Source organism: Lissotriton vulgaris, chromosome 3_1, assembly GCF_964263255.1.
Source record: "Lissotriton vulgaris chromosome 3_1, aLisVul1.2, whole genome shotgun sequence".
In the NCBI taxonomy this organism is placed as follows: Eukaryota; Metazoa; Chordata; class Amphibia; order Caudata; family Salamandridae; genus Lissotriton; species Lissotriton vulgaris.
In genome coordinates this window covers 1,569,318,335-1,569,337,231 of record NC_141689.1, presented here as the reverse complement: position 1 = coordinate 1,569,337,231, position 18,897 = coordinate 1,569,318,335, and the positions used below count along the sequence as shown (strand labels likewise).

At 44.4% G+C, this 18,897-nt stretch overlaps 1 protein-coding gene across 4 annotated transcripts in view; it reads right to left on the bottom strand.

Annotated features, from left to right (window-relative positions):
• Positions 1-18,897, bottom strand: part of SUSD1 (sushi domain containing 1) — a 767,543-nt gene that overhangs the window by 42,091 nt on the left and 706,555 nt on the right. For all 4 annotated transcript variants that reach the window (XM_086962059.1, XM_086962061.1, XM_086962060.1 and 1 more), the window contains one exon: positions 12,709-12,780. In XM_086962059.1, the coding sequence (XP_086818185.1) occupies positions 12,762-12,780 (19 nt within the window). In that variant the 3' untranslated portion in view covers positions 12,709-12,761. The remainder of the gene's footprint in view (positions 1-12,708; positions 12,781-18,897) is intronic.

Here is an 18,897-nt window from a genome sequence, read left to right as displayed (position 1 = left end):
CACAAAAGCAGTGTGCAATTTCTCTAAGTCACTAGGCCTTGTGTGAAATGAACTTCTATATATCAATAACAAGCGCGAGGTTTTTGGCACGACAAAGCCAAGCTACATGGTTGACTTCATTGGGGGCTCCTGAGCAAATACGTCCTTTTTTCTGCAGCCCTCTCCCCTACCCCTCCCGCTATCGGCCAGGGGCAGCAATCTGAGGGATAGCCTTGGGCGCCAGAAGCTCTAGCTACGCCACTGTGGCTGAAGCTGCAGATAGCATCAGTGCTGCCCTGACTGCTAATCTGACAGCTGCATCTGTGACTGACACTGAGGAGCTTCAAGTGCCCTACAGCTGCTCCTGTGAAGTGCTTCTTTCGTGTCTGCCTCGCCTCTTTCATACACCACATCCATCCGGCATAAACGACAAACTGTCTCTGCCCTCTGTACTGCTCTTTCAGTCTCATTCCACCATTTTCCAACGTTTCTCATCTTTCGTTTGTCTTCATTTCTCTCCTCTTTCTGTCTTTTCCTTTGTCCGGATGTCTGACCATTTCCTCTATCTCCTTGTCTATCCCTTTTCCTTCTGCCTCCTCCCTTTTCCTCTGTTCTCCTGTCTGCCCCTTTCCTTTCTCCTCCAGCCTGTCCTTTTCCTAATTCCTTCTATCCTTTTTGTCTGTCCTCATGTCTGCCCTTCTTTTCTGACGCACGCCCGTTCTTTCTACGTTACCCTCCTCCCCATCCCTTTCACTTTATCCTTCCGTTTACTATAGCCATATAGCCCGCCGTAGCAGGCAATACTGGCTATTAAAGGCCCGCTGCAGCGTTAAAGGCCCTAAGTTGAGAGACTTTAACTAAGCAGAGGGACTTTAAAAGTCGCTATAGCCCTGCTACGAAGGGCTATAAGGCTATTAGAACATTCGGCTACTAGAGGGCAGAATGTTCTAACAAATAAAACAAAGCCTCCAGGGAGCGCAAGGGGATTGAATTCACCTCAGGCTCCCTGAAGCCTTTGTTCACAGCCAGACTTGTGAACAAAGAAACATTGGAATGTTGGAGCTCCGGGCTTATACCAGCCATAATAAGCCCGGAGCACTCCATTGTTTTCAATGGAGCTACCAACATTCCAATGTTCTAATATGTGTTTAATGCACATTTGTTGATATTCTCAAGCCTTTAATGGAATAAAGAGGAATGCATTTATGTAATTACAAACGCAAACAAGTAAACAGGAGCTCTCCCCGCCTGTTGCCTGCTCGATTACGCCATAACAACTGTATTTCTTTACACTATGTTTTGTTCTATTTTCTCTTTTCTATTTATGTTGTTTGGACAACTATAGGTTCTAGGTGTGTCCAGGAGTTGGGTGTTTGGGCTCGGTTGGGAGGTTGGGCAGAGTGTGCATTATATCATTACTTCAGTAGGAAAGCAAGCTTGACACATATGTTACCTATACATGTATTTAGTCCTGTGACTGCCCCCGACACATGGAGGGATCTGACCTGGGGTAGCTGGGGTACAGGCTCGACTACCAAGGTATATACCATACACTCCATACTCCTTAGGCACAATGTACACAACCCATTCCAGCTAATACAAATGCACAAAAGCTCTATTATTTTATGTGTGCATGTGTTCCAATAGGTGTCTGTGCACATGTGTAGCACTTAGACCCTTTTACTGTGAACATATGCAATAAACAGCACTGTGGCCACTTAGCAGACTAGTGTTTCTTACAGGTACCGGCAGTGTCTAAGCACATGGTACACGCTGACAGCAGACTGGAAGCTTAGATAAACATGCATCAACAGCAGAGGTCAGCCCCGGTGAGTACCGTGATGCGGCAAAGCTGGAAAGAGTGAGTTCCGCAACTGGCCAATTTAAGTTAGATGAAATGTCAGCTTAGTGCAGGTGCGGGTTCTTAGAAGGATGTGGGTGGGCTCCGCAAATGTTTACATTTCGCATCCTTTCACCTCTGCACAGCTCATCTCAGATGCTCTTCTGGATAAACTTGTAAACACAATCCACACACATACACGCCATGCCATATACTTCCAATCAGCAAAATTTCACTGACTGTCACACACTTCCAAGCCACACAATTCAACTATACACATTTCCATTCCACACCACATATTTTACCTCAACAACTTAAGTACACAACACACCACATACATCCATTCCACACCACAGAATTCTACATCATGCCACAAAATTCAACACGCCACATAATTAAACTCCATTAAATACCACTCGACAGCACAAAATACCATTCCATATAATGACATTACATGACGCACAGTCCCATTCCACATTATTCCAGTGCACCCAATACCACATAATTCCACTGCACACCATGCCACATAATTCCACTACACAAATCCACACCACACAATTCCACAACTCACAATTCCAATCCAACCCACATAATTCCACTCTACAACACATACACCCACCCCAAACTAAAAAACATGTGTAAAAGGCATTGTCATTCACAACACCAATAGCTCTTACTCTCACAACTGCAAAACCGATTGCATTGTAAATGCTTGTTCAAATTCTGGCCGGATCTCGGCCACCCAACTCATCTGTGGCTTCTTCAGTGCTCTTAGCAAAAAACTCATTTGGCAGGATTTAAGTTTCAGGCGTAGATTTGGCGACGCCATCTATTTTTTTTAAATGGACCACCTACTGCTTTATCTCGAAGTCATAGTTAAAATAATACTGAGAAGCTACATCGAAGGCTGAATCACTGCGGTTTAGATATGCAGAGAATGGGGAGCTAGGCGTACTTTTGAGAACGAAGGGAAACCCCTATGATGCTCTTGGAATAACCTGCCAGGATCAAAGTTAGAGTTCACAAGTAATGAGTTGGAGGGGAGCGGTTATGTCCCACATCTTTTTTTCTGCCTTCTGTCTTTCACGGTCCTTTGTCGTGCTCTATAGGAACATGGGTGTGTTAACAAAACATTCACTATGCGTTCAGTGGTCCAATGGTGGCATGAAGTGCTATTCAAACCTCAAAGTAATATAACCTAACCTAACATATAAAATGACATATACAAAATAAAATAAAGTAACATGACATAAAATTAAAAAAAATGTGTTTAACCAATATAAAATAAAATAACAAAACATGAATATATATTTTTTTTAAATGGCTGTGCTATTACTTATTTCACAAAACACATTTTCGAATTTACATCAGAAATAAACATTGCATTCCTATAGGCATAAGTGCTGTATTATTAAAGCTGCTTATCTCTATGACTAGCTGCCTTTTTAGGTCTCGCCTACGACGAACGCGCTGAAAGCACGTTCTCGCAAGCGAGAACTATAGTCGTCGTCTCAGCAGTCTGAGACCGACGAAGGGAGACAAGACCTGGCCGCACGCAGCGTTTCCCCATAGGATAACGTTGTGCGCGCGGCCAGGTCTTGTCTCCACAGCATGCATGGCAGACCGGATCGCGACGCGCGCCTGCTGGAATGCAGGGGGAGTCTGCAGAGGGCCGCGCGGCACTCTTCACGAGGCGCGCGGCGGTGATAAACAGGCTGGCTGCTAACTGCAGACTTTACTGTGTCATTCCATCGTAGCCCCTTCTCTCTCTCCCTCATTCATTTTCTCTTTGTGTGCATCTCTCTCATACACATGAAGTCCGTCTTTCTTTATCCCCAATACAAATTGTACATCCACGTTAAAGCATTCCACTTTAGAAAAACAAACAATTCAACACAATTGCTATGTGTAGCTCAGCATCCAACTATTAGTTCTTTCTTCTTTTGTTAATCTGCTCAGCACAAATGTATGGGTCTGTAATCTGTTTTCACGTCGTGCAAACGCCACTACAGGCCATTCTTCGACAAGGGCGTGGGCTCGAAAGCTCACTCACAGAGTGGGAGGGAGTGGAACAGAATTCTAATTGCGTGTGCTTGGTGAGCTGGCCACTGCCCAGGGAGTGGGCCGAAGCGCACCAGAGTAGGACGCGGCGGCGCGTGTCTGGAAGAGATGCAGTAATTAGCCTCGGAAATCAGGGTCAGCGAAGCATAGATGATGCCCTTCCTGGAAATCTAATTGAAACGTCCAGCCAAAGCTGGGCCTTTTAGCTGCTCCACCAAGCAACAAACGGCAGAGTAGGAGAGGGGGGCGCCACACCCGGGAAGTCTCATGAGCCCAGTGCACCAATTGCTAGGGCTGTACGTTGCTGTCCAACCAGTAGAAATGAGGGTTATTTCCCATGTTGACACCATGACCATAACAACTTTGTTACCCTGAGGTAACATGCACCCAACATCATGCAGCATACACCTGAACACCCTTGTAGCCGCACTTGCACCCTTTCTCGAAGACACATGCACCTGCTCTCGTAAGAAGGGCTTTAAGCGGGGTGAAAAAACGGTATGGGTTTGGGGGGGTCAAAGGGGCATAGCCGATGTAATTAGGGCGTGGCTTAAAACATGCATAACAATCTGTGCTTAGCATAGTGTGCCACCTGCTTCTGTCATTGCATCCAGATATATAATACAACATTTAACATTACACCTGAATGGGGTACTGTTTTTTTAATGTTTTATATCGCGCACACTCGTCCCTTTACATGAGCACCAGTTACATTATACAAAGACACCGTCATTTTTGGTAGGCACGAGCAGATTTGCAGAGAATCCATGGAAGTTGAGCGGACGCCGAGAATAAAACACGTTTTTTTAAGACCTGGTTCCTCAGTCGGAAGCTCTTTTTTGTTATGCCACCCCCACCCCCTACTTAGCCCTGCAAACCCCTCAGCACCTGTACCACTGCACCTGCTGCACTGAAGGGAGCTCCGACTCTGCCGTCCTGCACCGGTTCTCCTTGAAACACGCCTATCTGCCGTGTGGCTGAGCACCGGGCCCCACCGGGATCCTGAAACTGCTCCTGTGTAAGGTAACTCCCCCTTTAGATATCTAGCATAACAAGCATTGGAAATGCAATAGGTCTCGCATTAGAAAAGTTGGAGCTATTGGTCTTGTAAATGACAATTATTTTATTTATGTGTTGGTTTTTAAAACAGCTAAATTGATAGCTTTGTCATTTACAATGTCAATAGTTATAACTTTCGCGAATGTGACACCTATAGCATTTGTAATGCAACATGTTTTGTATTTACGTGACTTAGATGTATTGATATTACAAATAACAATGGCTTTTAATTTTTTCAAATAATTAATACTTAAATAAAAGTGATTGTAATTTATAATGGCAATAGCTTAAACTTTTGAAAATAACTTTTGTGTATTTTATTGTGATGAAAATTCAAGAGCAGAAGTGAAATATTAACATTTTTTGTGACATTTGTAATAAAGCTTGAAACATTGAGAGAACATATTTGAATGAGTGATGCTGTGGTGGTGCTGAATGATGCTGTATGCTATGCTATGTTTTGTTTTGCTATCCTATGTTTTGTTTTGTTATGCTATGCTATGCTTTGCTACCCTATGCTTTGATTTGTTATGCTATGCTGTGTTTTGTTAGGCTATGCTATGTTTTGCTATGCGATGCTTTGTTATGCGATACTATGTTTTGTTACGCTGTGCTATATTTAGTTATGTTTTATTATGCTATGCTGTGTTTTGCTATGCTATGTTTGTTGTGGTTTGCTATGTTTTGTTATCTTATGTTATGTTTTGTTTTGCTATACTAGGTTTAGTTTTGCCATCCTATGCTTTGTTTTGTTATGCTATGCTATGTTTTGTTATGCTTTGTTATGCTATCCTATGCTTTGTTATGCTATGTTTTGTTATGCTATGCTAAGCTTTGTTTTGTTATGCTATGCTAAGCTTTGTTTTGTTATGCTTTGCTGTGTTGTGTTATGCTAAGCTGTGTTGTATTGTGTTTTGTTATGCTATGTTTTGCTATGCTTTGTTTTGTTATGCTATGCTTTGTTTTGTTTTGTTATGCTATGTTTTGTTATGTTATGTTTTGTTCTGCTATCTTTTGTTGAGTTTTGTTATGCTATACTATGTTTTGTTATACTATGCTGTTTTGCTATGCTTTATGTTATGCTATGCTTTGTTTTGTTATGCTATGCTATGCTATGCTTTGCTGTGTTTTGTTATGCTAGGTTTTGTTTTGCTATCCTATGCTTTGTTTTGTTATGCTATGCTATGTTTTGCTATCCTATGCTTTTTTTTGTTATGCTATGCAGAGTTTTGTTATGCTATGCTATGTTTTGTTATGGTATGCTGTGTTTTGTTATGCTATGCTATGTTTTGTTATGCTATGCTGGTGAGGGTGTGTTAGGATGTGTGAGGGTGGGTGAGGGTATGTGAGGGTGTGAGGGTGAGGGGGAGTGAGGGGGAGTGATGGTGTGTGAGGGTGAGGGGGTGTGACTGAGGGGGTGTGAGGGTGAGAGTGTGTGAGGGGGTGTAAGGGTGAGGGGGGTGAGGGGGTGTGAGGTTGAGGGGATGTGACGGTGAGGGGGTGTGAGTGTGAGAGGGTGAGGGGGTGTGAGGGTGAGGGGGTGTGAGGGTGAGGGGGTGTGAGGGTTATGAGGGTGAGGGGGTGTGAGGGTTGTGAGGATGAGGGAGGGTGAGGGGGTGTGAGGGTGAGTGATGGTATGTGAGGGTGAGTGATGGTATGTGAGGGTGAGTGATGCTATGTGAGGGTAAGGGGGTGTGAGGGTAAGGGGGTGTGAGGGTGAGTGGTGGTGTGTGAGGGTGAGGGGGTGTGGGTGTGTGAGGGTGAGGGGGTGTGGGGGTGTGAGGGTGAGGGGGTGTGAGGGTGAGGGATTCAGGATTGCTACACTGTATTCCGTTCACAGTTTAGTGCGAATTGGAGCAGCCCTGTCACTGTTAATCTTACAGCAAGTTGATGTATGAAGAGTGTATTTGGTTAAGCTTAACGTGCCTGGCAAAACGGTTGTTGAAATGTATATGGAGTATGTATTTTGAGTTGGTTTGGAATTGTTAGTTGTATTTTGTGGCGTGGAATTGTGTGGAATGGAGTGGATTTGTGTAGTGGAATTATGTGGCATGGTGTGCTGTGAATTATGTGGGTAGTAATTATGTGGTATTGAGGGTATTGGAATTATCTGGAGTGGGATTGTGTTTTATTAAGTGTAAATGTGTGGTATGGTATTTTGTGTTGTGGAGCTGGGAAATGGGCGAGGGCAGATGAGGAGAAAGAGGGAAATGAATAGAATGGGACAAGTAATGAATTGAGGAAGGAAGGAATGAAGGGTAGGTGAAAGAAGATGAAGAGAGATTAAAAGAGGTGGAAATGGGGAGGTGGGAGCGGGATAACAGATTGAAGAGAAAGAAGGAGAGTGAGAGAATGGGGAGAGACTGAAAGAGAGGGAAAAGAAGAGAAGGGAAGAGAGTGAGAGAAAAGACAGGAGAGAAGGCATTACAAAGGTAGAGAAGAATAATGGAGAATGGAGAATCCTCCCTCCCCTTTCCCTTCACACAATCATCGACAGCTGAGGGGGTTGTGTTGAATTTTTTTTAAAATCGCTCCATCTGTTTATTTGTCGTAATATCCATTTAGCAAAATGCCAAACAGCAGCAGAGAGACAGCAAGAGAGAGACGGATACTTGAAGAGGCATCGATACAGCCACCTGCACAGAGACTCAGAGAGAGGCAGCCACACAGCAAGAGACAGCCGCATAGAAAACAAGCTGCTGTGGAGAAGTATACCAGCCACCCAAGAAGCATTACGTTTCTACCATTCCATCAGGATGACGGGCAAAGACTTTTACCACTAAATAGCTATGAAATTGGAGGGGCGAGCAAGTGTAACCTTATTCAGAGTCGTTGTGATTTATTACGGCACAGCCTGCCACAAAGTGCTGACCGAAAAGGAAGAATACAAACTGAATTATACTAACACTGAAAGAAGAGCATCTCTGTAAGAAGATAGCCAAGCATTTAGAATTCTAAGAAGATAACATTATAATGTTGAAAGCACTGCCGCGGACACCCTCTGCACGCAATCACTTGGAAAAGATGTGTTGATTCCTTATCTTGTTTTCGGCAAGCTGAACAGGATTTTTCTCCAGACAGACCCAGGGGAAAGCGGCAGAATAGAATAAGATTTCTAAAGATGGGCAGATAATGTTAATGTCAGTTCTGTCTTTAGATGCACTCCCGGTTCTTCCACCTCCGTTTCCGTGTAAGCAAAACAAAGAGCCCTGCCTGGAACAAGTCTGGAATTCAGGGGAATGCAGTGGCATGGCAGTGGTACTTAAAGTGTGTGTGCACAATGTGCTGGGAAGAGTGGAGCAGAGAATGTGCTGAAAACATCTCTGGGGAAACGGAGCACCTGGGAGAAGGCACGGCACCAATTGCTACTTTTAATGGTGCCCAATCCTGAAAGTGCTGGTCACGGTTTCTCCAACAAAACTGTGATTCTTAAATGAATACTGAGTTATATATACCTCGGCGTCCTGAGGGAGCTGTTAAGGTATATTACCCCACCATGTAATACACTGTCGCCTGCACATGTAATACTTGTTAAGCTTAAAAGAAAGCTCTGAAAGGGTAATGCTGAGCCTACGAAAAAAATAACGTGTGCATGCAATAGCCTTCCAGCCGGCTGGGCAGGCTCAGTATAGCAGAGGGATCCCCCGGCCTCGAACTAAAGTGAGATAATTAGGTGCAATACATGGCAGCTGAAGGCAGTGACGGGTGGAAAGCAAAGCAGCTCCAGTAGGAGTTGTAACACAATTGGATTGGCCCAGTGCAGCAGAGGGACCCCGCGGCTTCACACCAAAGCAAGATAAGGAGACACGGCCGGCCGGCCGTGAAACTGAAAGCACGGCCGGCCGGCCGTGAAAGCCTTTGATGCCGCAGGGGGTGGAGCGGCAATAAGCTGGGCAACAGATGGCTGACGATTTAATGCTGTGCACGCGCATTTTAGGTCAATGCGCTTGCGCATTGACCTAAAAGCGCACGGGCACAGCATCAAATCGGCAGTTAGTTAAAGTCTGTTTAAGCCCCTATAGTCTCGCTCCGCTCAATGTGCATGCGCATTGAGAGGCGAGACCTAATAAATGCCAAATGTTTGAGGTCTAAGAAAAAGGGGCGCAGGTGTGCTGTGTGGAATTGTAGGCTTTAGTACTGGAGATGCTAGAGAGCTGCTAGACAGGTGCCCATGTCATGGTTCATTGTAGGGGGTGGTTTTGCTCTTTGCACATTCAAATCTTGGCCTCTCCTTTTGGTGACAGCTTGTTATTTAAGCAAGACTTCTCCGGACCGAGATAAGCTCCGAGAATTTTCACGAAGTAGGTGCATTTTAAGACATACCGAGAGAATGATGATGTCTATGATTTAAATATTTTCTGAATTCAGGGTTAGGGCAGGGAGTAACCCCTCGTGCATCAGCTTCAAAAGATACCTTAAAATGCACCTTTTCACTAAATACTGGGGGACTTAATTGCTTGCTCTCCGTACTGACTTCTTTCCTCCTCCTTCCCTATACACCCCCTCCTCCCTCTCGCATCTTCACACCCCCTCCACTCCCCTCTCACCACCCTTACCTAGCCCATTCTTCCCATCCCACCCCTCTGCACCCTACCCAATTCCCCCCCCCCCCCCGCTCTTCTATGTTTGCCTCGTATACTGTAAAAGTGTTATTATGTAAGGACATATTTGTTCTTCTAATATTGGATCTAATTATGCTCTCCTTCCCTCTCTCACTACTTACTCTAATTTTTTCATTTGACACTTTTAGACCACCTTGTATAATTTGTTTTCTCTCATAACAATTGTTGCTCTTTCCTTGTTTTTTTCACCATGCAATATGTAAAGCGCTCTGATACCCTTGGGTGGAGCTAGCTCTATATAAAACTTTCAAAATATAAATAAAATAACATAAAATAAGAGTTCTCTGGTAGTATTTATAACTCAAACTCGCCCTAACCATTCTAGCTGGCAATAAACGGGATTTAATTTACCTATGACATTTAAACCACTCTAAGAAAAGATCAAGTACACAGACACGCATCGAGTGCCCCAAAGAAAATATCAACTAAGTATGCTGTCAAATAGCAGCTGAAACAAAACCCTGCAACAGACTGATTGTGTGGATGGGTGAGCTATTTTCGTGCCATCTGGATAAAACAACATTTATTCTGCTCCTTGCTAATGTACCCTCTCAGATACCCTGAATTAGGACATGCATATTTGTCACTTATAACGGTCAGCCGGACACACGGGTCACTCCTTTGCCTCCTTCGTTGACATGAGGTAAAGTCCAGTATATTTTGGAAGCCATACTTAGCCGATGTTGACAAGTGTAATAGAAGAATGCTGTCAACTACACAGTGACAATATGCACCAGCAGGAAGGTCGGGGAAAGGATGTTGTTTAAGGGCCAGAGCGAACAACTTTGAAGCTGGGGAACCGGGTTCGAGTGTGGAGAGAGGCTCAAACATCCTATGATCCTGGGCATGTCACTTAATATCCCTGTGCCTAAAAAAACAAGCATTTGCAAGGCAATAGGTCTTGCATTTGTGAGACTTAAAGTTATTGCTTTCTTCAACATAAAAGCAGGCGCAGTGCTCAAACATAAAGTGCGGTGCCCATGTTGTAAATATAAAAGCAGGCGCTGTGCTAAAACATAAAGTGAGGTACCCGTGCCCAGTAATTAAAAACTAACGATGAAACCAGGTGCCGTGCTAAAATATAAAGCGCGGTGCCCGTGCATATTTAAGTTATGTGCACCGCTGCCCGTGAAGCATGTGCCTAGGTGGAAAAAAGCTGGGAGCACAAAAGAAATAGTACCTAAATGAAACACAAACACTTACTGGGTAACAAAACTGTACTTGGCCAGTCCTTCATGCCATACAGCGGAAGTCATACAACGGAAGTCATGTATCAGGAGCGCCAACCAATAAAGAGCCAGGAAAGGAGAGCAATGGAGGAGTTAACCAATGGCAAGCAAGCAGCAGGCGGGATTACACTATGTATACTGCTTTCACCAGATCTAGCAGACAGAGCAAGCGTGCTGCCTAGGCTTGACCTAAAAATAAATGTGTCCGTCTGTAATGCAAATGGTGTTCATGTAAAGCGCTCTGGTACCTTCAGGCCGAGCTCATGCTATATAAAACAGTTTTAAAAAAAAGAAAAATACCCCACAGCATAAAATCCTTATTGGTACATATGGCTGCTGTGTCCGAAGGACACCAGGGCTTCATATTTACAGGGCAGTGAATTCTGGGACTTGTAGCCTTCGTTACCGTTAATTGAGCCAGCTGGAAGACCACAAACAATAAAATAACAATGTTAACAATGATTTGTAACAGGAAAGCCAAGACTCATGGGCCGTCATTACAGGTGGCACATTGGGGGATGAGTTAATTACAGCCCGATAACAACCGATATCCAACGGCTCATACTTTCTCCAGGTCAATTAACAACTGCTATCGCAAGGTTTCCTCATTCAATTGTTGAATAACATGCAGATGCTTGTGTTTTTCATGCCAATATCTGCAAGTACTGGTATTTACGGGAAATTTTCCCCAGCAAACTGTGCGCTCCATTTTAAAAATTGAGGGTGATTGCAGCACCTTAAAGTGCTCTGAAATGGCAAAAGAATGGCATGCTAGTGCCATTGTAATAAGCAAACACAGTACCAGAGCAGCAGAGGGTAGCAATTGGACTTGAGCAACCGCACTGGATCACAGGTCTGAAGCAAGAGGGCTTCAGTAGAAAGCAGTGGAGGCTCCTCCACAATGGCGGAGGAGCGTCGCCCCACTGCTTTTAAGCAGTGCAAAATATGAAACAAAAAATGATAACTTTGAGTTATTATCATTTTATGCTTTGTGCTGCTTTGCGGGCAGGCAGGCTGCTCTATTCTCGGAGCAGGGTGGGGAGGAGTGGTTTGCCCAAATCAGTAATGCACACTTTCCCTGTTCTCCATGCAGGCTGCATTACTGCCTGCATGGAGAACAGGCCCACTGCTCCAGCACCTAGCTGAGCACTGTGTCACAGCGCTCAAACCAATCCCAACACTACATTGCAGCGCTAAGATTGGTCAGTGGGGCCTGGATGTGCTTCCTGTTCCTCAAGTCAAGATTAGAGCAGGAGCAGAGACGAGTGATCCGGCGGCAAGGTAAGTTTATTTTTTTATACTGTGCACCCCAACACCCCCGCATGACTCCCTCCCCACGCTACTTCCGCCCCCACCGCGCCAGCCATGAGCCATGCCAGCTGCCACTGGTAGAAAGACTAAAGCAACTGGAAAAACAAAAGAGTAGCACTGGAGTAGAAAGAAGACCTCAACAGCAAGAGTAAACTGGAGGACTGGTGATGCACTGCAGCACATTACACAACTTCTTATGTAGTAGCAAGAAATTGTCTTCCTAACAGGAGGGGGATGAACCTATAAAAGCCACAGATAAATGGGCAGGTCATAGAAGATTGTAGATTGGCAACCAAGTTGTTAATGCAAGATCTTGTGGCCATGAAGGATGTGGCTATGTTGGAGAGACTCACAGAAATCTGCCAGTGAGCAAGGAGACACGAAGTCACTGTAGTACTACCGTGGACAGCAACCCAGCATAAACTGTCCAGTGCATCCTCACAGGTAAGGTTGTGGGACTTCAGGGGATACTGCACCTGTTAACACTTGCCTAAAAGACTTGCTGCCAGGTTGGTTCATCTGCCTGCAGTGCAGATCACTGCACCTGCCCGTGGCCTGGTGAGATGTGACACTGCTCCCAATTTTTTTTATATCGTACTAAACTTACCGTTAAATGGGCAGGGAATCCAGATGCTTCTCCACCTGTCCATTCACCTCATGTCACCTTCTTTTACAGCACCTGCAATCAAGATGATGAAAGCTGTCTGAGAATTAAGAAAGAAAGCAACACTGGACTCAAGGGTATAGGATATTTCTGGAATTGCAAAACTGTATGGAAGCATATTATGCTATCTATTAAGAAGAAATCACAAGTATTGAAAGTAGCAGCGTATAGACCAACGAGCAGCACCTAACAAAATGTCCTTGATTCTTTATAAACGTTTGAGAAATCTGGTTCCACAAGTGCATGATATGGATCATACACACTCAGTACATTATTGTTGTTCTGTAAGCCGTCTACTGCACTCATTGCTCCCTAAATATCTTGTAAACCTAATCTCCAAACCTCTGTACCTCAAGAGTGGAGACCTCTCTGCACAGATCTGCACCACCTTCCTGTGCCAAACAATCCAGCAGAGAGAGCTACCATAAACATTTCAGATAGGTAGCCATAAATGCCATGCTTAACATATCCATGGGTAACATTTTCTGGATCAACAACTTTGCCTTATAAAAAAATGAGGTTGGGAACCAGACAGAATCACACAGTTTTTACACATTTTGGCAGTACACACTTAGCTTCACTGTTTCGTTTGGGAGCATTCATGGTAGACTGCACAGACCTATCATGTAATAGCCATCCAGCAGTTTTTCTAAACTATCTGAAAATAAAACATGTACCCCATCGGCCCAGGTACCAGCTCCCACTTACCTGGGCTGGTCCTCCCATCAGTCTAATGCCCTTTCAGACACGGTCTCACAGCCTCGAGGCTATCAACAAACAACTCTCCAATCATCTCGAACACCACCTACTAGACATCTAGCAGTATGGATTCTGCAATAACCACAGCACGGAAACCGCTCTCATTGTAGCAACTACTGGCATCTGGACCATCATAGACAAAGGAGAAACAGCTGCACTCATACAACTTGACCTCTCAGCATCCTTCAATGCCATCTTTTCCAGCACCCTCATCACAAGATTCCACAACGCTGGAATACATGGTCCCGCCTTTGGTTGGCTTGCCTCCTTTCCCTTCGACAGAACCTAATGAATCAGGCTCCTGCGCTTCACCTCCAAACCTGAGAACCTCATTTGTGGAGACCCAAAAGGATTATTGCTGAGCCTTACCCTCTTCAATGTCTACATGGCGCCACCCACCATAACATCATAAGGTCCCACAGAATCCACATTGTGTCCTACGCAGATGACACCCAGCTCATCCTCGGTCTCACAGACAACAACCATAATGACCAACTCAACACCAGCATGTCTAACGTAGCAAATCCTGATGAAACAGAACTGCCTGAAGATTAACGCAGAAAACTGAAGTCACGATCTTTGAGAAATAGAGCTCTCCATTGGACTTCTCCTGGTGGCCAACAGACCTGGGACCTACACCCACCCTTACCGACCATGACAAAGTCTCAGCATTATAGTGGATGACAAACTCACAATGGCCAAACAAGTGAACACAGTCACCTCCTCCTGCTTCTTCATTCTACGTACATAAAAAAACAGCCAGGGATCCTAAGTACACTTCACTAAATATTTAATTGGCTACCCACCAACACCTGACGCACTGTCAACCAGGCCCTCATCACCAGCAGTCTAGACTATGGCAACGCACTCTACGCCGGCATCGCAAATCAACTCATACGGAGGCTTCAGACCACCCAGTAAGCTGGCACCAGACTCATCCTCAACACCCCATGCAACACACACATCACGCCCCACCTCAGAGAGTTACACTGACTACCAATACAGAGGTAATTCCAATTGAAACTGCTCACCCTTGCATGCAAAGCCCACCACAGGGTCAGACCTGTTGACCTCAACCACATCCTCAACTTCCACCAACACACCAGGCAACTGCACTCAACCTCACTCCACCTCGCACAAAAGCCCCGCATCAGCAAGAGCAAGTCAGGAAGACACTCTTTTTCCTACAACGTCGCCAAATCCTGGAACAACCTTCTACACACATCAGGACCTTCTCATCCCTTCTCAAATTCTGCAAGAAACGGAAGACCTGGCTTTTCAACTAGAAGCCCAATCGGCCTATTCGCCTACTCCAGCGTCTGGATACCCCTCTGGTGATATTCCCACTCTACAAATCTTCATAACATTACATCTCAGGGACAAGTTCAAGCTAATACACTGATCATCAGGCAGTTTGGAATGAAGTTAGAGGTTTCAAGAAATCAATAAATGTTTATTCCAAAATACAGCTTTCAATAAAAGAAGATACAGCCAACCAAAACGAGGATGCGACAATTGCAGATATTTGTTTTCCGGTACAGAGAGGACGTGGTCTAGCAATTTGGATCTCAATACACTTTTTGAAGTGAGATTGGACTGATGTGTATATAGTTTGCCTTGGTCCATAACACTGCAAAGGAGCTAAAGAATGATGAACAACTTCCCAGATATATTTCAAGAGTCTTAAAGGCATCCCAATTACTTTTGATGTTCTATGTGCTTTCAACCTTCTGATAAGAGAACTGGCATTTGAAAAAATAAAGTTATTTGCCAGGGATTAGAAAGTATGTTTGCATGGGGAAATTGCAATTAAAGCTGAGTCAGTCAAATCTTCAAAGAACTCTGGGCTGGAGGAGGGCTGTGTAAAACTAGTGAGGGTCAAATAATAGATGGTAAAAAGAATGAGAGGAACACCTTTCTAAGGACAAGGGAAATAGGGTATTTCAACCAGCAAAATACAAATGTTCCCTTGGCACACTGCTTGAATTACTAACATACACATATGAACCTACAAAATTAGGCAATAACTAAATTAAAACACTTTATTATCACCAAACAATATTATTCGAGCTCATAGAATGCAATATTGCATCATAAAATACATTGTACAAATACAAATCATCACATTAAAAACAATCCTAATATGGCAAGATAAAAAACGTAAACATTTTTTTTGTTGTAAATTTCATACAAAGTCCCGATACCATTAACAATCAATAATAACCAACAAATAAAAGACAACACCACATGTACGACCTAACTGCTTGTCATTTACAATTGCACATCTGATCTTGCTTATTCACCACGTGTGTTCATACATTGTAAGCATCAGCATTTCACTATCCACGTGTTACTATACAGATTGTGCCTGAAATAAAGCGTTGACGCGTTTCAGTGGTTTTCTTGTACTTGTGTCCACCTTTATCAAGACTCTTAATAATTTTGTTGTCTTAATTTTTTCAAGATTGTTGTATGTCTTCACCCTTGTTATAAAACAGGCCCACTATCCGGATGGAATTCGTAATTTTCCTTTTCTTTAGATGTGCCTTGTTATGATTATACTCTCGCTGATTCCTGCCACTTCTTCTTTTCGTTCTTATTTGCAGAATCCGACTATTTCTATTTTCTTAAAAACCACAACACAGTCCTCCTACCAATTGATAGTGGTAGCCTCCTCCCGGGATGTCCCCGTTGCTCAAACGGAGTGCGGCCTCTCCCGTTCAGTAGCAAGGATCGTATGACGGTAGCCTGGTCATTAGTTCCCAACTTCTTTGCTTCCGTATCACGCAGCTTCGAATCGGCGTTTATGTTCCGTGAAATGGTCTCCCCGGGTTGGTATCGGATCCTCAAATAATAGATGTACATAACAGCTCCACTCACCATTTTTCTTGCTCAGACTCAGGAAATATCCATGTTAGTTGACCACACTCAGAATCCTCAGAAATCTTCCCTTGCACTGACCATAATCTTGGAAAGGGGTTGTTTTAAGGCTTGATTCTCGAAATTATGGTGTTCTCTTGGGATGTGAAGGACATCTTTTACCCAGCAATGCATTCCACTATCTCACTTCTGGCATTTGCATCCTGTATTTTTATGAACTCCCGTAACACCCCTACAGGTGGTCGGTTGCATAGAGACACCAGGACAGTACTGGTAGCGCAGGCACTAAGCCCCGCTGTGTCAGAATGCACCACCAGACAAAGTGGTCACTGCTTCTTCTTCTTTGTGCTGCACAGAACAAACAGGAAATTCTTAACTCTACTCTTGGCACAGATGAAAATATATGTACACGGAAGAACTCAGTGTTAACTGCTAAAGCTGGTTGCTTGCAGACCTTCAACTATTTGACTGAAGTTATGGGATAATCAAGAATGAGACGTCTGTGGGCGGGTTCTAAGATAGCTCAACAAAGTAATATTTAATTAGAACAGTCATTCAGCCGTGGTGTCAATGCTGATTTTCTTTTTTAAAAAAAGTAACTGGCCCATATTACCTAATGAGGATGGAGTACTACTCATTACATATGGACAGGCGGAGACAACGTTATGTTTCCCCAGCAGTGCTGTATTGGAGACAGACTAACAGCCTGAGGTCTGAACTCTGCTGATGAGATTCATTTCCAAGTAGACATGCCCTACGCAGTTGATCCCGGCCAACTCTGCTTGCAATGGAATCCCTTATAAGATGTGAGGGCGGGGACTAGGAGCGGTGGCAACTGTGGTCCCAGCCTGCAGTGCTGGCAGGAATCATTCCACCCACTGAAGGACTAGGCCACTCTATCATCTGGGCTGTATATACTTCTTTCTGGTCTGCAGTTTAAGCTGTAAATAGACTGTTGCGGTGATCCAGCCAATTGCGCCATCAATATATTTTTTGATAACCAACAGGGATGTGCTGAAAAGAAGAAAGATACAGTGCTGGAGAGGAGGCATTTTAATGTGGAAGGGAAGGTCTCTGCCAAAGCCGTACAGGCGTGAGACTAAAAAGCACTGAGCCTAGACACAGTGATGAGACAGATATGGAAAAGGAACCAGAGTGAGTGAGATGGATATAGAACGGGAAGCAGAGTGAGTGAGACGGATATGGAACGGGAAGCAGAGTAAGTGAGACAGATATGGAAAGGGAAGCAGAGAGAGTGAGACAGATATGGAACGGGAAGCAGAGTGAGTGAGACCGGTACAGAACGGGAAGCAGAGTGAGTGAGACGGATATGGAACGGGAAGCAGAGTGAGTGAGACAGATATGGAATGGGAAGCAGAGTGAGTGAGACATTTATGGAACGGGAAGCAGAGAGAGTGAGACAGATATGGAACGGGAAGCAGAGTGTGTGAGACGGATATGGAACAGGAAGCAGAGTGAGTGAGACAGGTATGGATCAGGAAGCTGAGTGAGTGAGACAGATATGGAACAGGAAGCAGAGTGAGTGAGACGGATATGGAACGGGAAGCAGCGGGAGTGAGACGGATATGGAATGGGGAGCAGAGTGAGTGAGACGGGTATGGAACGGGAAGCAGAGTGAGTGAGACGGCTATGGTACACGAAGCGGAGTGAGTGAGCACACAAGTGGGAAGCAAGTGGGTAATGGCAGAAATTAACGTGGTGCCATGAACAGGTTTCAACCAGAAACGTTTTAAGGCATGGGCAAAGTAGGCTCTGAGCCAAGACCACAGCCTTTCAAGGAGCCCCCTTATAGAGCCAGCTCTCTTCTGCAGAGTCTTGACCTGATGACCTTGAATAGTTCTTAAACAAATTGTTTTAAATAAATACCGTTTTCCTTTAACGTACTTTTAATGTGGGTGATTTGTGAGAGTCTTTTACAGACATTTTGCAGAGAAATGTCTTATTTATTCCATGCAACAATCAAAACAGAACCTCATGCATGAGACATGGGAGGGCGTAATGGAGATTATCTGCAGTCATATAGTGAGCTGCTGATGTGCTACAACACTGAAAACACAAGTCCCCATCCATAAATATTAGATGTAAATACATTTAACATTTGGAAGAGTGTGCCTGTGCAGGTCAGTGATCTGGTCAAAGAGGGCATGAAAGAGCTAAAACTGGATCATAAATTCAAAGCTGTTCTGAACTGGGGCCCTCGTATTCCGTATGTCCAAGGGCCCCCAAAATCCGTAAGAAGCCACTGCTAGGCAGACAGGGTAAGGGAATGCAGAAATATGGATCACAAGGCTGTCTTAATGTCTGGAAAAGAAAGGCAGGCCAACGTGACCTCCACCAAATCTGAAAGACTGTGGTTCATCAGGACAAATATCTGCAAGGACTTTGCTAAATTGATTCAAATTCATACATCTCCACAACGGCCCCCACATACGCCGGGGATGCCTGGTCTCACCTTGGAGATACCCAGCAGGG